At 36.7% G+C, this 24,282-nt stretch overlaps 1 protein-coding gene and 1 long non-coding RNA gene across 3 annotated transcripts in view; one reads left to right on the forward strand and one right to left on the reverse strand.

Annotated features, from left to right (window-relative positions):
- The window catches only part of LOC135269892 (uncharacterized), a 323,864-nt gene that overhangs the window by 196,848 nt on the left and 102,734 nt on the right, over positions 1-24,282 (forward strand). The window lies entirely within an intron of this gene.
- Positions 1-24,282, reverse strand: part of TMPRSS11A (transmembrane serine protease 11A) — a 55,966-nt gene that overhangs the window by 1,728 nt on the left and 29,956 nt on the right. For both annotated transcript variants that reach the window (XM_012473433.2, XM_012473432.2), the window contains 6 exons: positions 23,534-23,601; positions 21,394-21,554; positions 16,347-16,385; positions 14,955-15,126; positions 11,263-11,522; positions 6,933-7,075 (listed from right to left, as the gene is read on the reverse strand). In XM_012473433.2, coding sequence (XP_012328856.2) covers positions 6,933-7,075; positions 11,263-11,522; positions 14,955-15,126; positions 16,347-16,385; positions 21,394-21,554; positions 23,534-23,601 — 843 coding nt within the window. The remainder of the gene's footprint in view (positions 1-6,932; positions 7,076-11,262; positions 11,523-14,954; positions 15,127-16,346; positions 16,386-21,393; positions 21,555-23,533; positions 23,602-24,282) is intronic.

Below are 24,282 nucleotides of genomic sequence, written 5' to 3' on the forward strand. Positions count from 1 at the left end.
ACACCACTTTTTCATGTTGGATTCACAGTTTCAGGTCTTATGTCTTCCACTTTCTTGATTTATTCCCTCATTTTGCTGAGGTGCCCTCTCAAGTAGTTTCCTAAGAAAGACAGTGTCAGAGGATGTGGAGAAATAGGAAGGCTTTTACACTGTTGGTGGGAGTGTAAATTAGTTCAACCATTGTGAAAGACAGTGTGGCAATTCCTCAAGGATTTAGAAATAGAAATATCATTTGACCCAGCAATCTCATTACTGGGTATATACCCAATGGATTATAAATAGGTCTGTTATAAAGACACATGCACATGTATGTTCATTGTGGCACAGTTTACAATAGCAAAGACTTGGAACCAACCCAAATGCCCATCAATAATAGACTAGATAAAGAAAATGTGGCACATATATACCATGGAATACTGTGCAGCCATAAAAAGGATGAGTTCATGTCCTTTGCAGGGACATGGATGAAGCTGGAAACTCATTCTCAGTTAACTGACACAAGAGCAGAAAACCAAACACGACATGTTCTCACTCATAAGTGGGTGTTGAACAATGAGAACACATGGATATAGGGAGGGGAACATCACACACCAGGGCCTGTTGAGGGGGTTGGGAGGCTAGGGGAGGGATAGCAGGGGGTGGGGCAATTGGGGAAAGATAACATTAAGAGACATACCTAATGTAGATGATGGGGGGGATGGATGTAGCAAACCACCATGGCATGTTTATACCTATGTAACAATTCTGCATGATCTGCACATGTACCATAGAACTTAAAGTAAAATAAAAAACAAATAATAATAATAATAAAGAGCATATCAGAAATACATTTTTTTGACTCATTGGTGGTCTAAAATTCTTAATTCCACCCTCACAATTGATATTTAATTAGGATGGGCAGGAATCTGGGTTGAAATAATCTTCTCTTTGAAATTTGAATGCATTTTCCACTGTCTTCTACCTTCTAGAGTTACTGTGGAGGAGTTCTACATAGTTATGATGCTTCTTCCTTCAAAGTGTTAACATTGTTCTCCTTGTCCCTGGCTTCTGACTCATTATGATGGTATGTCTTGGAAAGAACCACTTCATTTATTGTGCCCAGCACTACTTAGACCTTTTCTTCGATAGGATGCATGTAAGCTTCAGAACAAGGAGCATTCCTTACTATTTTTTTGATATTGTACACTCATGTTTTATGTTTTCAGAACTCCTATTCATTTGATGTTGGACCTCCTGAGCTTATCCTCCATTTTTCTTATTTTTTCCTGTTATTTTTCTCCTCTTTGTCTTTTTTGTTCTTTCTGAGAGATTGTCTTGATTTTATCTTCCAATCCTTCCACTGGATTTTTAAAATTATAATTATATTATTGCTACATTTCCAGAGATGATTCTTACTGTTTGGTTCTAGGGCATTTTGCTAGAAACCAGATTGGAAGCTCTGTGCTTTTATGATGGGTGGTACTGTGGTTTGAATGTGTGCCCAAGAGTTTATGTGTTGGGGAAACTTAATCCCCAATGCAACAGTATTGAGAGATGGGACCCAAGAAGAGGTGATTAGGTCATGAGGTCTCTGCTCTCATGAGTGAATTAATATTATTATCATAGAGGGATGAGTTTGTTATCACAGGAGTAAGTTCCTGATAGAAGAATGAGTTTGGCCTTCTCTCCCTCCATCCATTTTGTATGCTCTCTTTGCCCTTCCACCTTTCTGCATGGGATGATAAGGCAAGAAGACCAGATATGGGGCCCTCAACCTTGGACTTTCCAGCTTCTAGAACTGTAAGAAATACATCTCTGTTCCTTATATGAACTTAGTTTTGGGCATTCTGTTACAGCAGCACAAAATGAACTAAGACAGGTAGGAGAGCTTCTAGACTGATACTCTTTATTCTGGTAGGGGCCTCTCAAATATCAGTATGTGGAGGTATTTTTCTTTTTTAATCTAGATGATGGGCTTCTCTAGAGAAGAATCCTGCAATCTCTTTCACTGGAAGAAAGTTGGAGAGATTGTGTACATCTGCCTGCAACATTTTGAGAGAAAGCATGGGAAGAGGTTGAGGCCTGCTTTCACATAAACCCACGTTTTCAGGCCCCCTCTGCTTTCTACTGTGGTTAGTGTCCTGAGTACAAACTTCTCATCTCTGGAGTTCATATGTTTGGAAAGAGGTGGTAGAGGTGGGGAAAGTAGAGATGTGATATGGATTAGACTGGTTATTCAGGATAGGAAGAAATGGGGAATTCCAAGTACTCTCTGTGAAGTCTTTAAACATTTCCACACCCATTTTCTAACTCATCCTGACCCCAAACTTTAGCTTTAGATGCTCTCCCAAAATATTGGTTTTACTTAAAATAGTATTCCACTCCTCTCTCCACCTAAGACACTTATGTTTTAACTTCTTCTTTACTAAGTCAGTTAAAACTCCTCCATCTTCTTTCTCTTTCAAAATTTTGTTGGAACTTTTTCAGCTTTTTCTCTTTTGGATTTTATTGGTTGATAGCTTTTTTTTTTTTAAAAAAGTATAATTTGTAGATGTATAGAAAATTATGTTTTGTATATGATGCCAAATAATTTTTCAAAATGATTGTTGTGGGGTTTTTCTGTTTAGTTTTTTTGGGGGTGCTCTTTGTCTCCCAGGCTGGAGTGTACTGGCATAATCATAGCTCACTGTAGTCTCAAACTCTTGGGCTCAAACTCCTCAGCCACCTGAGTAGCTGGGACTACAGGCATGCACCATCATGCTCAGCTAATTTTTTAAATTTCTTTGTAGAGATTGGGTCTCATTTTGTTGTCCAGGATAGACTTGAAGACCTGGGCTCAAGCGATCCTCTATCCTTGTCTTTCCAAAGTGCTAGGATTACAGGTGTGAGCCACCACACCTGGCCTTATCTTCCTTTGTCATCATTTTGATGGTTTTTTGGGAAGAATAGAGATGAATTTGAATGTAAAATCTCCATGTTTAGATATTTCAATCTATACATTTTAAAGATGAATAAAGAAGAAACCTAGAAAATCTGGCTAATACAAAATCATAGCTAAGGATGCAGTGGGTTAGAGAAAAAAGATAGGAAGTCCAAATTCTTGTCTAGTGTCCAAATGAGGATAAATTAAAACCCACCTGAGAGTAATAAAATGCCAAACATAATTTAATCTTTATTCATTCAAGTGTTCCTTTGGGCTTTCATCAGGAACATCCACGATTACTGTACTGTACATGAACATTTTTTGAAGCTATTGTGGACTTGGTCTATGTTCTAGAAATGGACTTTTTTTAAGTGTCATCTAATAGCAGCATGATTTCTTGACATTCATGGATGGGCAGCTTCTGCCTCCCTTCAGAGTATTGTTTAATAGAGTTTTTAGTTGACGTGATATGGATTAGATCAGTTTACAAAACCAGTATAATGATCTTTTCTTCATTTCCTTAAGTTAGAAAGTATAGGGTTTTTAAAAAAACTCTCAAAATGAAGATCAACTGAGATGTAACAGAATGTATTAACTATAACAAGAAACATTCTATACACTATGAAGGGTATGGAAACAGACAGGTGGAATTACTCAAAATCCTATACAGAGCATTAAAAAGGCATTGTGTTAGCTGTAGATGAGAAAAGATAGTTACATTACCATGAGCATCTTGGGATTTATAACTGACATCAGTTTATCAGTGTTTCTCAGATTTCATTCTGAATAAAAGTTATGAAGGGAAATTCTTAAATGCAGATCTCTAATGCTTACCTCTAAAGATTATGTTGGCCCAGGGTGGGATCCTAGACCTATACTTTTAACAAGCATCTCCAGTGATTTGGTTTCAGGCCAGCTGCACTGCACTTTTAAATTGTAAATTTAGAAAAACAATAGTTCAAATAGTATTACTCTTCTTCTTCTTTCTCTCTTTCTTTTCACGAATTCTCATTTCCTTTTCCTTGAATAATCAATCATTCAGGAAAAAGTTAATTAGCAAGGAGCCTCCATGGTCCTTACTATCTATTTGAAGAGGCAGGGCACAAAGGCAGCAAGAAGCCATATTGAGTGCCAGGTGAATTGAGTGCCGGCTACTAACACAAAAGGGCAGGGGATACAGTAACAGTTTCACACACAGAAAGAGAATTAAGCTAAAACTTGGACTATAAATTGGTAGGAGGACAGAGGACATTCTTCTAGATAGGGGAGTGGCATGGTAGAGGTCCTCACTTCCTTACTTGGCGTGTCTCAAAAGCACCTCCAACACCACATGGCTGATGCTGGACCCATGCTGTCTCTCTAGATCCGGACCTTTGTTGCTCCTTCCTGACTCATTATTGACACAATTCTTGCAGCCACTCAAGCTGGAAGTTTCTTTTCATTTTTTAGCCATGAATTTATGTATCATTCTTTGCCTCATCTCTTCTCTCCAACCATATGAAATCCGTTACTTCATTTGCCCCTGTTACCTCTAAATATCTTTGTCTTCATGTTACCTTATTAGTTCAAACTAACATATCTCACCTAAATGCAATACCTGTTTATTGATCCTCAATTACCCTTCTCCAGATTTTTTCCTTACTGTGACCAGAACAATTTTCACAATATTCAAATTTGATTATTACACCCTTTTAATTTAACAAATGTCGAAATAGTACTCACAATAAACCAGGCAGTGTTTGGGGAGCTTTACACATATTAACTAATTTAATATAAATCTCTTTATTAAAACTTTTTAGTGGCTTTCCATTGTCCTTACAAAACAGGGAAAAACAATGTGGATCACAAGGCCCTGCAGAGTCTGGCTTCAAACAAACTCTTCTACCTCTTCCTGTACCACTGGGTTGTGTGCGTTCTGTGTTCCACCATGTGATGTTTCAGTTCCTAGAATTCTCCCTGCCCCATCATCATTTGCAATCTTCCTAGTTAACTCCTACTCCTCTCCTAGATACTAGCTCTCTCCATTCACCACTTAGCTTCACCACCGTAGCTAGTTTTATTCATTTCTAACAAATATACTCATAGAAACATGACCTTCTCCTTCCAAGTTTTCTTTTTTATTGGCATAATTTTTTGATGCATTCATAGCTGGTCCACTAGACAGCAGTTTCCCTGAAAGCAGGTTCCATGAAGGTTTCTGCCTGTGAGACTACCTTCAGTATATGTACGGTGTATGGTACAGAGCAGGGCACTTAAACATATTTTTTTAATGAGTAAGTGGAGAGAATTAGAATAAATGGAAAAATGATCAGAGACAGTTCTTGACTAATTTTCCTATACAGAAGGTTCCCAACTACCTGATTTTAAATTATAGGCCCTTCAGAAAAATGTTGCCAACATCCATCTACCATTTTCTGAAATGACTTTTAGTGTTGTCTTGACAGAGTTCTCTAGTAAGTGTAGCAGCTGCCTTGGTAACTACGACTAGGGATCCTTTTGTGAACACTTAACTGAACTGGAAACAACAGCAGAATCACAAACCTGGATCAAGTTGTCAAAGTCTTTCATTTACAGCTTTCCTATAAGCAATTCTGATCCTTTTCTTGGTTGTGTTTAGGTCTTGCCTGGCTAGACCTCTGGTTGAAAAACTAGGGACTCTTTCTCTCTCCTTTCCCTGCAAAGCAGGCTTTAGGATCAATCATGGATATGCAGAATGGGATTTATTAAGTTATATATCAATATTTGGTAAATTGGAGAAAGGCAAACTGATGGTGGTGCTTGCACTTCTGTTGTATCAGACTAGGCCCCTCAGCATGTGCCCCAATTACAATCACTGAATTCTTGTCTCAGATCCTTGTACCTGAATTGCTGCCCTGTTAACTTCCCCTATTTTTCTATGACTAGAGCTTTGTTTTATCACTTACTTTGCATAGTTAGTCAGAAGCTTACCTCTGCTCCCCAATCCAGTGAAGCCTTTCTATGACCACCAATCCCTCCTAAGGCTTTTCAGTAATCTCAGGGTTCACCTGAATTCCCCTGTCTTGTCTGCTCCAAGGCTCCTGTTGTCACCTTCCACCTCTTTCCCTTGGTATGGACCTTTTGTTGGAGTCCCCAAATTCTGGCTGTTCCCCTCCACATTCTCAGCAACTGCAACTAGCTATGGACCAGATCCAGCACAGCCTCTATGCTACATAGCTCCTTGATCTTTTTCTGATAGAGATTGCCCATGTGGGATAGGTTGTGGACAGGGCTTTCTGCCACCTGACATCAATACCATTCCATCATTTCCACGTAGAGTGGCCTCCTTGGAGTTTTAAAGAATCTCATGTTAAATAGCAAGTGTCTCCAGGAGGAAACACATTCATACCTTCATTGGAAAACATACATGTTAGAAGGCAGAGGAGGCCACTGGAGAGTGCCCATGGATTCACAGCACGGCCTAATCCACCTTCTCATGGTTATGAACTTGTTTCTCCTCTCATTCTCCTCATGCTGAGACCCAGCAGAATACTTGGAGTTCCCTCAGATATGAATTGTAATTTCATACCTTTATAATTTTGGCTGTTTTTTTTCTTTCCTATAACATTATTTTCCTATTCTAAAATTGGATAAGTATTATTTATTCCTCAGGCCTTATTTACAATCTCATCTCTCTGATACTCCAAAAATGTTTCCTTCAAGAAAAATATTTGCTTTTCATTATAGTATTTATAACATCACTTTATACTTCTGCATTTATGATTATTTTCTTTCTTGAATGTGAGACCTTGAAATAAACTGCTTGATTAGTCTTTGGATTCCAGATTAAGAAATTCTGATTTTATTTTTTTGATAGCATCAGAGAAACTCTTATTTCATTTATCTTAAGAAAACATTTAAAAATATTTTGTGTTGTGAAATTTGCATTTATAACTTTTTTGAGCTGACATGTTGTCTATATTTTGTCCCTATGTAAAGAACACATAATATTTCCTGAGCCAAATAAAAATTTTTACGTTAATAATATAAAAAATCCTCCACTCCAACCTACCCTGCAGGCATCATAAATTCCTTCCATGTATCCAGCACAGAACATTCCAGGTTTTATATCATTGCCATACACCTGTGGTTGCTTACAGACATCATCACCTATGATTTTCACTTTGGCTTCTCGAAGATCATTTTGGGATTGCCCTTAAGAAAAAATAAAGTTATTTTAATATTTCCAATCAGCATCTTTGGCCAAAGTGAAGTGAGCAGATTTTTCCTAATTTTTTTTCATAGTAAAATTGTCAATACGGAATGAGGTTAATATAAGCAGTTTCTGGAGAAGAGAATTTCTGGTTAAATCTGGAACATCCAGTGATAATTATTGTCCAATCACATATTTATAAAGACTTCTCAAAGCAAGAAAGCCATTTGGTTTCTTTTTAAAATCTAACCTTAAAAATAATCAGCTTATATATTTCAGGAAGGCATTCTATCTTTTGTAAAGCTTATATTTGTGGGTTCCAGATTGTTCTCAGAAACTTTTCATGCCTAGATAGTTTTCTCAATTGGCTTGATAAAATGCCTGTAATACTATGCATTTATTTTATTATTTAAAGTTTATGATGAGCTTTCACGTATATAAAAATATGTGAAATATGTTATATATCATACATATATATTTATAAAATGAATTAAATAGAAATGATTTCACTTCTAATATATTACAAGTTGGTGGCTGCAGACTGTAAGCTACATTCTGAGTTTTAGAAACTAATATTATGGCAGACTACATAGAAAACTAAGAATAGCACAAGCATTCAGGGATTCTTTATACCAAACCATATATTGGTTTTAAAACTATGACCCCATGGTTGGCAGAATTCTAGGATGGTCCCCAAGATTCCCGTGTGATTCCTCTCTTCCCAAGTATGAGCAGGATTTGCAGATGTGATGGATGTGATTCTCATGATTAGGTCATGTTATAGGGCAAAGGTGAGGGAATTTTACAGATGCAATTAAGACTTCTAATGAGTTTGACTTTGAATTAATCAAAAGGAGATTATCAAAGTTGGGCCTGATCTAATCAGCTGAGCCATTTCAAAAAGGATGAGCCTTCCTGGAGTTCAGAGGTATTTTCCTAAAGAGTTAAAGCAGCAAGTTGTCATGAGTTCTACAGCTGCAAGTAATGGAACTCTGCCAACAAACCTTCAGGAAACCCTCAAAGGAGCCACAGATGTGACCACAATCCCAGCTGTCATTTTGATTACAATTTGGTAAGACCTTCAGGTGAGGACCCAACTAAGCTGTGTCTGAACTTCTGACTCGTGAAAACAGTGAGCTAAAAATAAATGAGTGCTGTTTTAAACTGTTTGTGGTAATTTGTTACATGGTAAGAAAAACTAACACAAGAATACAATATATTATCAGCTATAGGCCCCATGATGCATAATAGATCTTTTGAACTTATTCCTCCTATCTAACTGCAAATATGAATTTGTTGGCCAGCATCTCCCCAGTCCCTCCCCTTGTAAAGACTTCCAGCTTCTGGTAACCTACTGATGATTCTTGAAAAATGCTAAGAGAGTAGATATTAAGTGTTCTTGCCACAAAAATGATAATTGTGTAAAATAAGACATTTGTTAATTAGCTAGATTTAACACTCACAGTGTATATATACTATCCTTCAAAACATAGTGTTGTACATGGTAAGTAATGCTATTTTATACATCAACTTAAAAAATAAATAAGTACATTTGAAAAATCCCTAACATGAACACCAATTTCTTTAGTAGACCATATCCAATATTTATTTCTGAAGATATGTTTGTAAACAGATTTTTTAAATTGCTCAGAAGATTTAAGTGTGAAACTCAGAAATATGCTAAGGGATTTTTTGAATTATTCTGTTCTTTGAATATAATTGGTTTATATATACATATATAGATACACACACACATATATATATATTGCCTACTATGTTATCAATTAAAAAAATTCATATCCAATGCTGAGAAGAGTAAGGTGAAACTGACAATCTACATATTGTAAGTAGGTGATAGTGCATATCCACTTTTTCAGCAAACTAGTTGGTAAAATGTATTCCAAGTTATGAAAAGCATAGCCTATAAATTCTGGACATTCCTAAACTACACTTCATCTTCTGTAGTAATGCTTAATGACATTTCTTGCAAAATGTTGATTTTATCTAGTAATCAACTTTTTATTTATTAATTTTCTCTATTGTTTCTTATTTTTAATTTTAATGATTTCTATTATCTTTACTATTTCCTTCCTTATGTTTGTTTTAGGTTTATTTTTCTCTTTTTCTAGTTTTTTGAAGTGAGAACTTAATTATTGACTTGAGATCTTTTCTTATAATATACATTTTCTATGAATTTCTCTTGTACACTATTTTAGCTGCATCTGGCATATATTTATATATTTTTGTTTTCATTTAGTTTTATGGTTTTTACAATTTTTTTTGAGGTTTTCTCTTTATTTACCTATGTTATTTAATTTCTAAGGATTTGGGATTTTTATGTTATCTTTCTGTTACTGATGTCTAGTTAGATTCCATTATGATCAGAGAATATACTTTGTACAATTTCAATTTTTAAAAGTTTCTTAACGTTTTCTTTACAGACTTAAAGATGGCCTCTTTTGGTAAGTGACTGAGAGGTACTTTTAATCTATTAGTGTACTTAATAGATTAAGAATGATAGGTTAATTTAATCTATTTAATAGATTGAATGGAGTGCTCTGTAAGTGTCAGATTCTGTTGCCACTCACAAAGCATTATGACAGGTATGTTTCTGTACCAACCTCAAACTCCTGAAAGAAAATGATTTTTCCCACCAAGCCAAGGAGGATTTGTGATGTCTTTTCCATTATTATGAAGCAAAGAATGCAAGCCCTATCTTCAGAGAAAATCCATCCAAGAGAGTGCAGACCTAGGGAGGTGTCAGGCCTACAGCAGCACTAATCTACTGGAATTAATAAACTATAGGTAATATTTTCTGTGATTGGTAATATGACCTTAAAGAAAGAAATGCATTTCTCAGTCTGTATAAGATGAAACAAAACCACACGGGACAACTGGAGAAAATCTAGAGACCCTAAAACCTATTCATGCCTAAGTGAGTGAAAGGTTATTCCCAGTTCACTAAAGGGAGACTGAGAATCAAAAGCTTATTCTTTATAACTTCTTGTATATAAATAAATTGTATAGAATCCTGCAAATAGATTTACTCATTCTCAGAAAGCCCTTTTCCTTTTTCTCCAGCCTAGGGTTAAAGAAACTCTTTAACTATTGTCATACATATGTACCTGCATCACATGGTAGAATCTAGAGCATGTTTCACTAAGAATGCCTAAACGTTCAATAGCTAAATCATTATTATTTCTTTTCTTTCTTTTTTTTTTTTTTTTGAGACTGAGTCTCACTCTGTAGCCCAGGCTGGAGTGCAGTGGTGCAATCTTGGCTCACTTCAACCTCCACCTCCAGGGTACCAGTTCAAGCAATTCTCTTGCCTCAGCTTCTCGAGTAGCTGGGATTACAGGCATGTGCCACCATGCCCAGCTAATTTTTGTATTTTTAGTAGAGATGGGGTTTCAACATGTTGGCCAAGCTGGTCTCAAACTCCTGACCTTATGATCTGCCCACCTCGGCCTCCCAAAGTGCTGGGATTACAGGCGTGAGCCACCACACCCAGCCATCATTATTATTTCTTAGAAGACTAAGTTTGTATATCAAGCTGAATCCTTTCATAGAGGGCAAATAATTTGACATTTTTCTCTACACTATTCTTATTCACCATCACACTTAAATTAGCCTCTTTAGAAGCAAACTTTGCTGCATAGGCATAAAGAATGTTTGAGTAGCCAGTCAATCTGAATACTCCTAGACACAAACTGGAGCAATAGAAATTAACGTGAATTCTGGCAAAGAAAAGAAATAAATGTTCCTTTCTATGTATTTTTTCTTGGTTGAGGATGATGTAAGGGTTGAGGTGTTGTTAGCCACCTCTGACACTAGGTGAAGCTAGCATCCTTCTGAAGGAAGCCAACATAGAGAAAAGCAGGGCCAAAAAATTCAGATTCAGAGATGCAGAGCTAGATGACATCATATGAACTCCTGTGTCTGAAGTGAAACTTACTACACTTTTTTGACTTCCAAATTACATGAGCCAAATTTGTTGAAGTTTTTTGTTTCTTTGTGTTTTATTCTGCATTGGATAATTTGAATTGAATTTCTGTCACTTGCAAACTAAGAAGCCTAACTAATCCAACCAGACCGTGTGGAAATGGCTGTCAGGATAATATTGATGAGGATGAAATCACATTGCCCTAGACAGGGCTTAGTGCTCTGTTAGCTATCCTGAGATACCCACCACCATAGTAAAGTGCTCCAAATCCTGTAATGTAGACAGTCAAATTTGGTTGGAAGTATGCAGAGGCTTCTGGCAAACAAATCCGGCGTATGTCATCTGAAAAGGTGACTCTGGAAGAGATCTGCACAACCGCAATGTCATACTCTCTTGCTGTGGAGCGATACTTCTCATGGATAATAAATCTTTTGACATTTCTTTTTATTAAGGGAGGGTTGATTTTTGTTCCAAAACTAACAGTCCATTGATATGGATTTTTATACCTGGAAAGGGTTAGAAATGACCAGAATATATATAAGCTGCCCAAAGTATATGAACTACATTAATTGCATTTAGGCTAATATAAGACAAATATGATCCTGAGAATACTTGGCTGAAGCTATAGTTTTCTTTGATCATTTACATATAGTCTATTGCTAATATTTTGAAAGATAAAATATATATAAACAGCATATTAGAACTGATATTTAATATAAAACTATTGAATTTTAAAACTGTAGTGCACATAAAATATTATTCATTTATCACTTCAACAAATATTTACTGAGAATCTATGTGCTGAGCCTTATCTGAACTGCTGAGGATAAAGTGATGAACAAGACATAAGGTGCCTGCTCACAGGAGTATAAGATTCCAGAGAAGGAAAAGGATCAAAGCAACGAACAAGTAGATAAATAACTTTAAACAGTGATAAAGGCTATGGACAAAATAAAATAGGGTAACAGGAGAGGTGCTAATGGGTCATTATGACTATCTTAAGAATGCATTTGGACTAAGACATAGTAAATGAGGATCAGTGTAAGGAGATGAGGGAAACAAGTTTCCAGGCAAAAATCCCAAGGTTTTGGGCCAGATGGGCTGCAGTCACAACACAAGGGAAAGAATGGTTAGGGGTGAGCTTGGGGAGGTAAACAGGGACTAGATTTTGGAATGTTTTATGGTAATGGTAAAGTGCTTAAATTTTATTCAAGTGATACAGGAATCCACTGGATAATTAAGACAGAGGGTGGTGTAGTCTCATTTACATTTTTAAAAATCATGTTGGTTCTTTCTGGTGAGTGGATTGTTGAAGGTCAAGAATGGATGTGGTAAAGACTATCAGATGACTGCATAGTCCTTTGAGAGATGATCAAATGTGGTTGACTTCTAGCTTGTGGGCTTGGACAATGGGTGGATTGGGGTACATGCAGAAATCAGAAAAATCATTTAGTAGCAATGAAAGATCATCTAGTGAAGACAGTGTTTTTACTTAAGGAAAATAAAATCTCGATAGGTTAAACTATTTGATTCACATCATGTGTCTGCCTGCCTCTCCCTCTGCTCTTCCTTTATAGAACACTGTCTCCCACCAATTTATATTACTTGTATTTTTCAGAAGTCTTCTTGCTTTACTTTGTCATGTCTGACACTAGTCACACATCTGTCTTGGTGTATTTAGTTATTGGAAGCATATTTTAAGTAAGACACTGACAAAGTCTAGAATGTTGAGAGAATAAGAACCAATATGGTAGGGCATCTGGAAGTTGGTGCTGTGAAATGAAGTTTTATATATATAGATATAAACACACACACATATATATATACACATATGTATATGAATTTTTAAGTTCAGGGGTACATGTGCAGGTTTGTTACACAGGTAAACTTGTGTTATGGGGTTTTGTTGCACATATTATTTCATCACCCAGGTATTAAGCCTAGTACTCATTAGTTATTTTTTTCTGATCCTCTCCTTCTAGCATTTTTCACAATAGCAAAGACATGGAATCAACCTAAATGTCCATCAGTGATAGATTAGATAAAGAAAATGTGGTATATGTACACCATGGAATACTATGCAGCCAAAAAAAGAACAAGATCATGTCCTTTGCAGGAACATGGATAGAGCTAGAGGTCATTATCCTTAGCAAACTAAGGCACACAGTAATGATATTTGTTTTCACTTATGGTTTGAAGATTCTCTCTCATTTCATATTTGGTTTGAAAAAGGAAACTAAATAATAACTGTTATATGAGTGAAGAAATGAACTTGGTTGCTGTTGTTCCAGATTAAAAAAACAAATATTAATGGTGGATGTTAATAGAGTGCAGATTCAGTGTTCAGTGCTGTGAAGATATGTAAAAATAAAACTATCCACCACAAAAATAGCTAACTTTGGCAAAGTAAGTTCCCCATTACTTTGAAAACCCAGACACCAGCATATGGGATTTCTGGCTTTCTAATATATCTTATTGAACTCTCACATCTTTCAAACACTAACAATTTATGTACATTATTTTTTTAAAAATATATTATTTTTTTACAGATGGGGTCTTGCCTTGTCACCCAGGCTGGAGTATAGTGCTACAATTATAGTTTGCAGTAGCCTCAAACTCCGGGGTTTAAGGGATTCTCCTGCCTGAGCCTCTAAAGTAGCTGGGATGACAGGCATGCACCACCATGTGGAATGGGGTTTCACTATCTTGCCCTGGCTGGTCTTGAACTCCTGGGCTCAAATGGTCCTCTTGCCTTGGTCTCCAAAAATGCTAGGATTACAGGGATGAGCCACCATGCCCGGCCTAGATTCTTAATATGTATATTCTTTAGAATATTAAGAGTATCTATAAAGATTTATACTCTTAGGCAGATGAAGTTTATTATGGTAACCAAAGTTAGAATTTTATAGGCCAAAAAGAATGTGAGAAGACCTAGTCTATCTATTTGGTAATACACTAAGGTTAAATAACTTGCCCAGAGTCACAGACATTTGATCCAGCTCTCCACCTGCCTGGGACATATTTTTCCCACTAAATCGTGCTGCCACCTATTATACAGAAATACTCAAGAAGTCTTTGTTATCAACATAATAATTGGTAATGAAGAAGAAAGGTAATACAGTTAATTTACTTAGAAAAAATTCTATAATTTTAAATGTAATAAAAATAACTGGTTATAATCTTGAAAAGTAAAATTAAGTTATTTAAAAAGTCATTTTATCATGTATTTAATAAAATATATGCATTTGAAAGCAATTTATGAGAGCACAACTTGCTATTCTTCACTTAAGCTTTTGTCTTATTATACGAAGGCCATATTGAGTAGCCCAAGGGCCTCTCTGAATCCTTTGATATTCCCAGGAATCTCTTTTGAAGTGCCTGTCTTTATCATGCTAGCAATTTCTCATTTCAGTTGTAAACTGTTCTAATCCCACAGATCTTCAGATGTCAATGCTTTAAATTTGATCTGTGGCTCTCCACCATCACGTTACCAACTTCCTGTACTTACTGAAAATTTCCATTTTACTTTGGAATTAGTTTGATTATTTATGATCAGCATGAGACTGGCCCAAGTGTTTGGCAGAAACAGACAGTAGTATTAAGTGGAGAGTATTGCTTGACAAAAGATTAATGTTATATGTTATTAGTGAATATTTTGTGTTAGATTGTCACAAAATAGTTCTGATTCCTTACAGTTTCCTTATTAAAAACTTTGGGGAACTGATTGATGAATACTAGAATAATGACTGTTACTTCCTTTATTCCCATCAAACTTTCTGATTAAGTATGCAAGTGTAGCATTATTTTAGAAAAGATCCTGAAATAACTTTTCCTTATTTTACTTTAGTAATATTTGGGACATTAATTGTTACCAAGAATGTGACAAATCTCAGGGCTTTTTAGCAGAAATGAGTTCTAACTTAAGGTCAATTACTTACTTCTGGAAGCAGTGTGCTGCAGTGACAAGCCATGTATTACTAATCAAGGTGGCCCCACACTGATGGATGTTATCATACTGAAGAGAAGCTTGCCAAGGCCAGGCTGCCTTGGGTGCAATGTCTCCAGATGCTATTCTGTTGACTTTTAATGGAGCAACTCGTTTACCACAACCTGAAAAAGATGAGATCATTAAGTTATAAGAAACATCTTGTAATTACAAGAAATGACCCCATTCTCACTTGTCTGAAGACATTTTTGTACATTACTCCTCCTGCCAAGGACATTCACCCCACCTGTCACTGGATTCATGGCCTCCTCTCTCTCATTTCAGGGTTCACTTTCTTACTCTGTGAGACCAGGTTAGCTAACTCTTCAATTGACTCTCATAGCACTGTGCACTTCCTCTGTCTAGCATTTATCACACTGTTTTGATAGTTCCCAATTGATTTATGTCTTTCTCTATTTTGGAGCTCTAATTTTAGGGCAGGGATCATGTTTTATTCATAGTAGTATCACCAACTCCTGATCTAATTTCTGTCACTTTGTAGATGTTAAAAGATATTTTTTGAATGAATAAATACATCAATAATAATGCTTAGGGTGTTTGCAAGACACAGAGGCGAATGCATGAACGTCACTGCTCAAATTCGTCACAGCTTTTGTAAAATCTTTTGAAACATAGGCCACAGTGATTTGAAGTGATTTAATGAAGCCACTGTTAGCTATGAAGATAAATATATTAAGCATCTTTTTATTTTTTTATTTTTTTTTTATTTTGAGACAGAGTCTCGCTCTGTTGCCCAGGAGGGAATATGGTGGTGTGATCTTGGCTCACTGCAACCTCCACCTCCTGGGTTCAAGTGATTTTGTGCCTCAGCCTCCTTAGATTATAGGAGCCCACCTGTAGCTGGGATTACAGGTGCCCACCACCATGCCTGGGTAATTTTTGTATTTTTAGTAGAGATGGGGTTTCACCATGTTGGTCAGGCTGGTCTTGAACTTCTGACCTCAGTATATTTCCTAGATAATTTATCAATCACAAACAATGGGTTTTATCTCCTCCCCATGAATTACTTTCTCATTATTATATTTTGTAGCAGAAAGTACATTTTATGGCATTTTAAAAAATTAGAAAAACAAGTCCAGTATTCCCAATCAGAAATATATACTTTCTTCAAATTGCCCTAGAAGGTTATCACAGAAATTTTTTTCTTGAACATGACTAAAAGATTAGTCCCAGAGTTAGAAAAAAATATTTACATCCATTGTACAAACAGTTATTATGACTCAAAGAAAATTTGGAGCACAGATGGGCAAGTATGAGCAAATATTTGAAGATGTCCTTTCTGATGTGGAAATTGAACTTGTTTATATCAGCTAACTCAACTTACTTGCTTGGACAGTTGACTCCCCTGCTGATGAGCTCATTGCTGAAAAACAAAACAAAACAAAGAATGATAATTTAATACTTTCCTGATTGGTCTCAATGATCAGGAATAATCAGAGGATACTGACCATATGTGGATTCTAGAAAGTTGAACACATAGATCAATTAGGAGAATGACTTTCTGATATACCAACATCTGTGTACCATTTTTTGTAGAGACTTATAGGCAACCTCAAATTAGGTGTATACTATTGCAAGCAACAGGTGAGTAAGGCACAAATAGTGGATGATTTAAGCCTACAAATAGTTTGTATTAATAGAGAACTATGGTTTTCCAACAGTTCAGGGTAAAGCTTCTTTGCATTCCACTTCAGAAGATGGGTAAATGGAAGAGAGGAAACAAGTTGTATTTGTTTTCAAACAAACTGATAAAGACATACCTGATAAAGACATACCTGAGACCAGGTAATTTATAAGGAAAAAGAAGTTTAATGGACTCAGAGTTCCATGTGGCTGGGGAGGCCTCACAATCATGGAGGAAGGCAAAGGTACATCTTACATGGTGGCAGGCAAGAGAGAGAATGAGAGCCAAGTGAAAGGGGAAGCCTCTTAATAAACCATCAGATCTCATGAGACTTACTGACTACCAAGAGAACAGTATGGGAGGAAACACACCCATGATTCAATTATCTCCCACCAGGTCCCTCCCACAACATGTGGGAATTATGGGAGCTACAATTCGAGATGAGATTTGGGTGGGGACACAGCCAAATCATATTGAAAGTAGATTGTTTTACAGGTCTCAAACAGCCTCAGCCAGAACAGATCTGCTTTGATATCTTTTATTTACTTTGAACTTCACATAAACCTTTTTTTTTTTTTTTTTTGAGACGGAGTTTCGCTCGTTACCCAGGCTGGAGTACAATGGTGCAATCTCGGCTCACCGCAACCTCCGCCTCCTGGGTTCAGGCAATTCTTCTGCTTCAGCCTCCTGAGTAGCTGGGATTACAGGTACGTGCCACCATGCCCAGCTAATTTTTTGTATTAGTAGAGACGGGGTTTCACCATGTTGACCAGGATGGTCTCGATCTCTTGACCTCATGATCCACCTGCCTCGGCCTCCCAAAGTGCTGGGATTACAGGCTTGAGCCACTGCGCCCGGCCCCACATAAACCTTTTTTTGGTTAAAAGGTTTAGTATGAAAAACTTTGAAAATTCTCACATAAATAATATTTTAAATGCTTTCTAAACACAGTTCCTAAATAATAAAATTGCTTTTTTAAAGAATAAAGTATGTATTCTTTTTTTTGGAAAGAAAGAAAGAGAAACAGAAAGGGGGAGAGAGAACAGGAGTCTTGCTCTATTGCCCAGGCTGGAACTATTATGTATTCTTATCCAAAAGCTACTGAATATTGGTAAAAGCTAGTTATTGGACATAATCCAAGATTAAATTCTGTCAACTTCCAAAAAAGTGAGGAATTTGACTAGGGAAACAAATATTTAAACTTGTATACATATTTTTATTTTTATTTGTCAATTATATATTACTAAAGCTGGAGAAAAATAAAGTTGGTGGAAGGTTTCATGAAAATTGTGATGATTTTCAAGTTAAAATGACTTAGCTTACTGAGCAGATAATTAACTGTTTTACTTTTTCCTACCAGTGCCATGTTTCTCAGACACATTCTCAGCATTGTGTTCTCCAATATGCAAAATGAGAATGTTTCATTCTACTAACTTTCTATAAATTCCACTGGAGAAACTAGTGATGATAAAGACTACAAAGTGGGAGTTTTTGAAAATATTCAATTCAAGAATACCGTTAAAGGCATCCCAACTCATTGTATGGTAAAGAATCAATTCCTCAGGACCATCGATTGCTCTTAGTGCTTACTCTATGGAAGGAACTCGGTTTTCTGTCAAATGTAGTTTAAGGCAGTAAATTTATATCATTTTTAATAAAACTATATATTTTGTCCTTACTAATGCAATAAATTGGAAAATAGCATAATGTTAGAATTCTTAAGTTAAAACTTTGTCAGCTTTGTCTGAGCAGGATGCAAGTTATCAATTTCCAGGAATGATACCAGGATCATCCCAATTTTCATGAAACTTTCCACCAACTTTATAATCAAATTTTTAGGGAGAATGATTATACCTGGAAACAAACTGTAAATACACAAGTAAGTAGTTGTTAAAGGTTTCTAATTCTGACCAAAGATTTTTACCTTCCAGGTATAAACATGGAAATAAACACTAACACTTTAGTTTTGAAAGCGACCATCTCCTAACAGGGTTCTGAGTTGGGGGAAAGCTAGTTAATATTCAGGGCTCTATAGACTACGAGTATCAAGATGAAAAATGAAACAAAGTCATTTGACATGTAGGTATTGAGCTGCATTACTACAGCCCTGGCATTTGCAATCTGAAGAAGCTGATTTTAGCATTGCTTTGTCACCATGTCTCCTGAAGGGCCCACACCACATGGTTATTTGTCAAAACAAAATACAGATATTTAGCAAATTACAAATAAATCTTGGGCTACAGGGTTATTTCTAGACTTAATCTTGAATCTCTAGAGTTTTCTATTTATGGGAAATCCCTAAGTTATGTGTTCCCAGGAAGCAATGTTTTTGCCTGTAAGAATTACCTTAAAAATTCTCCTGAGCTGTCCACTTAATGTGCCTTTCTTAAGTGCTAGTGATGGAAGCTACAGGCGGTCCGGAGTAGTGGTAGCAGGAGTGGCTGCAGGAGCAGCAGTGATGGTGGTGGGTCCCCTGTGCCCGGCATCCCCAAGGCAGCCGACTGTGCTACCCACAACCTCACGTGACCAGGCAGAACCTGCTCCCAGGCTCAGAGCCTCACCTGCTCCAAGACCCTAACCCACGTTGCCATTCTCGCCCATAGCCGCTGCAGGGAGGGCACGGGGTGGGGGAGGTAAACAGTCCCCAGAGCCCATCTCTGGGAGTCCCCCAGTGCCTGCCACCCTGGGAACTGCCACAACAGGGCTGGGCCGAGTTGCCCACTGGTCAGGCACGGTCGGGAGTGGGCAGAGAGGAGCTGAAGGTGGAGCTGGGCCCCTGCAGATGGAGAGGTGACTAAGAGACCATGGGACTACCTGCTTGCATAGAGGAGCTAGACCACTGTAGCGCCTACTCTCTGCTGAAGGCTGAACACAGTGGGACAACCTGCCTGCAGAGAGGAGCTTCTAACTCCAGGGCTTCCTGTCTGCTAGGAACTGAACACTTGTTGGGACACCCTAGCTACGAAGAGGAGCTGCCCACTGTGGGTATCCTGTGAGCTGTTCTTTTGCTCAGTAAACTTCCTCTTTGTCTTGCTCCCAAGTAGATGAAATTACAGGCGCCTGCCACCATGCCTGACTAATTCTTTTGTATTTTTAGTAAAGATGGGGCTTCACCATATTGGTCAGGCTGGTCTTGAACTCCTGACCTCAGGTGATCTGCCCACCCTGACCTCCCAAAGTGCTGGGATTACAGGCATGAGCCACTGCACCCGGCCTCAGGTAACTCTCAAATCAGGTTCTCCATTAGTATATCTTGACATTTAATTTAGTACAATTATTAAAATAAGCTAAGTTCAGAAGGTGAGCCTATAAAAAACAAAAGGGTCAGGTGGCCAATGAACAATTTATGCTTTACGTCTGGTTTCAGATAGCTCGGGCTTTTACATTCCTGACGAATTAACATTTATTGGAAATTACACAGAACACATCATGTAAGTTATCGGAATGTCCATTGTTTCACAACTTCTATTCATTTGCTTCCCTATCTAACAAAGAAGATGGATTAAGCACTTGTCTGGTTCCTCCCTCCTGGCTGGGAGAGGTCCTCAGCTTTATTCTCTAAGTAGCTGATTCGTCCCATCAGCAAACATCTGCCCATTCCATTACCTCACATTTTCACTTCCTGATCTGGTTTCCTCTTGAAGAGACAGCTAGACCTTTGCCAGGGCAGAGTCTTCTGTTTCGTGTCTGATAAAAATCGCTTGCCCCAACTCTTTTCTGTAACTCTCTTAGGTCTGGCATCCATTGAAATTTGAAGGGGAAATCTGTACTTGTCTGTTGGAAGAAGATGCTGTGAAAACAGCTTAGTGTATGAGGGTAAACAAGTTTCTCTCTAGCTGGATGCCTCAGAATTTTTAATATGATACTATAAGGATGAATTTCCAAGAAATGAATATCATAGAATTTTTAAGATACGTTTGACTATAGAAACCTTTTTTAATTGGAGCCTTTAAAGAAATCAGATTTCTAAATTTGAATCTTAGCTCCTTGTAATTACTGAATTCCTCAACTCTTTTTGCATGAATTTCACTTCTATAAAGGTGAACTTGCGTACTTCACTGGAATATAAAAAGAAATTAGTTACTTCAGGTAAAGGCCATAGGGATAGACTTGGATAAAGGTTCTTTCTTCTTAATTTAGAGACATGATAATGGTATAATGAGCTAAGGGTGAACAAAGAAAAAAAAAAAAAGAAAAGTGGAACAATAAGTACATAGTTTCAGTGATGTTTTTGTAGACTGTGATTTTTAAAGCATTAATAGTAAAATGACTCTAACAGTTTCAAAGTTGGCTTACCATTTTCCTAAATGTCCATAGGAAAAAAAGCTAACAAAACTTTTCTATCACCATATATAGAAACTATCAATAAAATAAGGCAACAAATGAATTTATGTTTTAGGAAGCTCCCACCCAGAAAAACAATTATTGCTAAAGCCTTAGTATTTTCACTTGCTTAGTCATGGAGGCAGTGGCTGGATGAGATTAACCCTCTGTTAGTTGTAAATGTTTGCCTTTATTTTTGGATGAGTGCCAATCAATTACTGTTGGGAAAACCACTGGATGACTAACCTCAGACATGCTTACATCAGAGACTAATAAACCTTGAAATGTCACTTCTTTAACTTGAATTTTTTAAGCTGAATTTTAGTTATTATCTGGAATGGAAATAATGACAAATAAGTTTGAGATTAGTCAAAACATGGACCTAATAGAGTACTTCATATCTCATAGAAGGGGACATCCTTACCGTTAACATGAACTGATGAGACATTTATTGGCAAGGCTCTTAAATTCCTTATCTTCTGGTTTAAGATGCTTTGGATTTTATTCTCTTTTACTGCTCTTTGCTCAGTAGAAGGAAACTGGAACACCATAATGATATCTGCTTTCACACCATCTTCCTCTGGACTATGACACACAAAAGAAAGGTACATTTTTAAGGAATACATCTGCAATTGTCCTTCAGTCTTTGCTGTATCTTCCTCCCCTGAATGATGCCTCAGTTGCTGACAGTGTCAAGTGCTGATCCTCTCATGTTATTCTGACCCATGGTCATTTCATATGTTCCCTCTTCTAGCTCTTGAATCACATCTACAGGGTCCATGACAGTTGACCCTCTAATGACAGTGCAGTAATTAAAAAGATAGTAAGTTTAATTTTCTAAAGAACCTTATTTCTCTTTGGTCAGCTCTGTTTTTAAGAGTTCGCCATTTTGAGTTAAAATATGTCTCCCTTTATCTCCCCTTCCATAAGACTTAGGTATACCAGTTGGAACATGCATAAAATAATTTCCTCTTCTACCCCAAATATTTGAAGACAACAATATTGTGGTCCCTGAGTCTTCTCCAAATTAAACATGCCCAGTTTATTCAACTTTTATCATATAAATGGGTTCAAGTTCTGTTACCTGAGGAACTGAACCTTTAAATACTCTTAAAATAGGAAAACCAACTACAGATTTAAAACAACAACAACAACAACTGAAACTAATACATATTAATCTGTTATCTCTCCTATACTTTTTTTTGTGCAAAAAAATAAAAAGGTGTAAAAAACACTAGAGGGCCATCTTCCTGAATCTTTTGGCTGAACTTTTAAATACTTTTAAAACAGGAAAACCAACTACAGTTTTAAAAAAAACCTGAAACTAATACATATTGATCTGTTATCTCTCCTATTTTTTTTAAAGTTGTAAAAAACACTAGAGGCCCATCTTCCTGAAACTTTCGGATAAAAGGAAGAAATTATTTCAATTCTGAGACAATTTATGTATTTTCGTTCATTTAAGCTCTGGAATATAAAGATCTAAATAACTCGAATTTTATGTCAAATTGTCAAAAAGGTGACTGAGTAATTTTACTTCTTAAATCTGAGGAATTAACATTTTTACCAAGTGTTACATAGTGATGATGGCTACCATCCCAAGGAGTTCATACGAGTATGATAATGTTGCTACAATAATATAGCAAATCAGAATTTGAAAACAGAAAACATGAAATCCAGAAAGTTCTAGCATTTACGTGCTTTTTATCTCCTAAGTATTGTAGCAATTACCCAATTCATTATAAAATCCTAATGACATGAGGCATGCCTCAGTTGATGGGGTTTGAGTCCTGGTCCTGTCACTTCTTAGTAAAGACAAATTACTTGGAGTACCTCTGCCAACAAAGCATTATTATTCTATTGCTAAGAAAGTGATTATTATTTTCTTTAAATAAATCAAACTCTGAATATATTATTTTTCTTTATCTTTAAGAAATATGAGTCATACAGGCTCATGGATTTGTGTATATATGATGTATATGTTCTGCTGTGTAATTTTCAAAATAGCACATTTGAAACTTCTGAGCAACACTGCAACTGATATGAGTCTTTCTCCCTCCACCACAACAAAAAGAAAATTTACTACAACAGGAATATCTTTTCATTTAGGCATGCCTCATGTCATTAGGCTTCATTACAGGTAAAATTTGTGATCCCATTTTGTAGCCAAGTTTGCTTACTTAACATGTTTGAAATGACATAGTTGTCAAAAGAATACAGTTTGGTGCATGCAATGACAAGCTGCTGGGTTTTCCCAAGGCCATGAGTTCTGGTAGGTTCCAGGCCTTAAAATAAGTTGATGGGGTTTGAGTCCTGGTTCTGTCACTTGGGAAACTGTCAGTTGGGGAAGTTTGAACACATTGCTTACCCTCCCTGAATCTTAGTCTTTTTGTTGACAAAATGGTGGTCAGCCCTATATTTCAAGACTTCTTTAAAGATAATGTTTATGAAAAATTCTAGTCAAAAGCCTAGTCCATAGAAACACATAATACATGAGGGTCCCTGTCTCCTGTGTTCCTTTTCCTTCCAGTCTTGTGATTCCATCTTTGCCCAAATATACATACGTCAGTCTGACTACTTGGTTCTTGATATAGTGCTTCTTCAAGGCAGAATTTATAAATATCTCATCCACCTGTTATACAACAAGAGAGAAACTGTGTGTTAATATTGTCTTTTATAATAAGAATATGTCCTTGATTAAATGTTAAAGCAATAGAAATTTTTTCACAGGACTGATATCATGATTTAAATTGGTGGTTCTCAGCTTTCACAGTGCAACAGAATCATTTACTGAATTAAAAAAATTATGGATGCCAGAGGCACTCTTCAAGAATTTTGATTTTGATTGGTCTAGAGGGGATCTAGACACTAATATTTTTTAAAAAATCTACCCCAATAATTCTACTATGCTATGGTAGGTCTCTGGAGTAGAAGACATCTTGCTAAAACCATAGAAGGAGTAGCAGAGAGATACAGAGCAGAGATGGGATATTCAGGGAGGCTTTGAGTGGTGACAGAGAGAACCCTGTCTCAGTGCTGGATATAAGCCTATGCTACTGCTCACAAATTGGCAAGCTTGGCAAAGCTTGAATCAATTTGAGCCTCAGTTTTCTAACCTGTAAAACAAAGATATTGATCTGTTACTAATAAGGCTATGAAGCTTAAACACATATAAAATGCTGGGTAAGTTTTGGTAGTTAATTGCTGATGGTTCTCTAGCCTCCATCCTGGCATTATAGATCTTAACTCTTCAGGTCTTTGCTTGTAAGGTATAAGGAGGAGGCACTACGGATTTGGGAGAGAGCCAGAGACT

The sequence above is a fragment of the Aotus nancymaae genome, unplaced genomic scaffold, assembly GCF_030222135.1.
Source record: "Aotus nancymaae isolate 86718 unplaced genomic scaffold, 86718_ANA_hifiasm-v0.15.2.pri h1tg000006l, whole genome shotgun sequence".
Lineage (NCBI taxonomy): Eukaryota > Metazoa > Chordata > Mammalia > Primates > Aotidae > Aotus > Aotus nancymaae.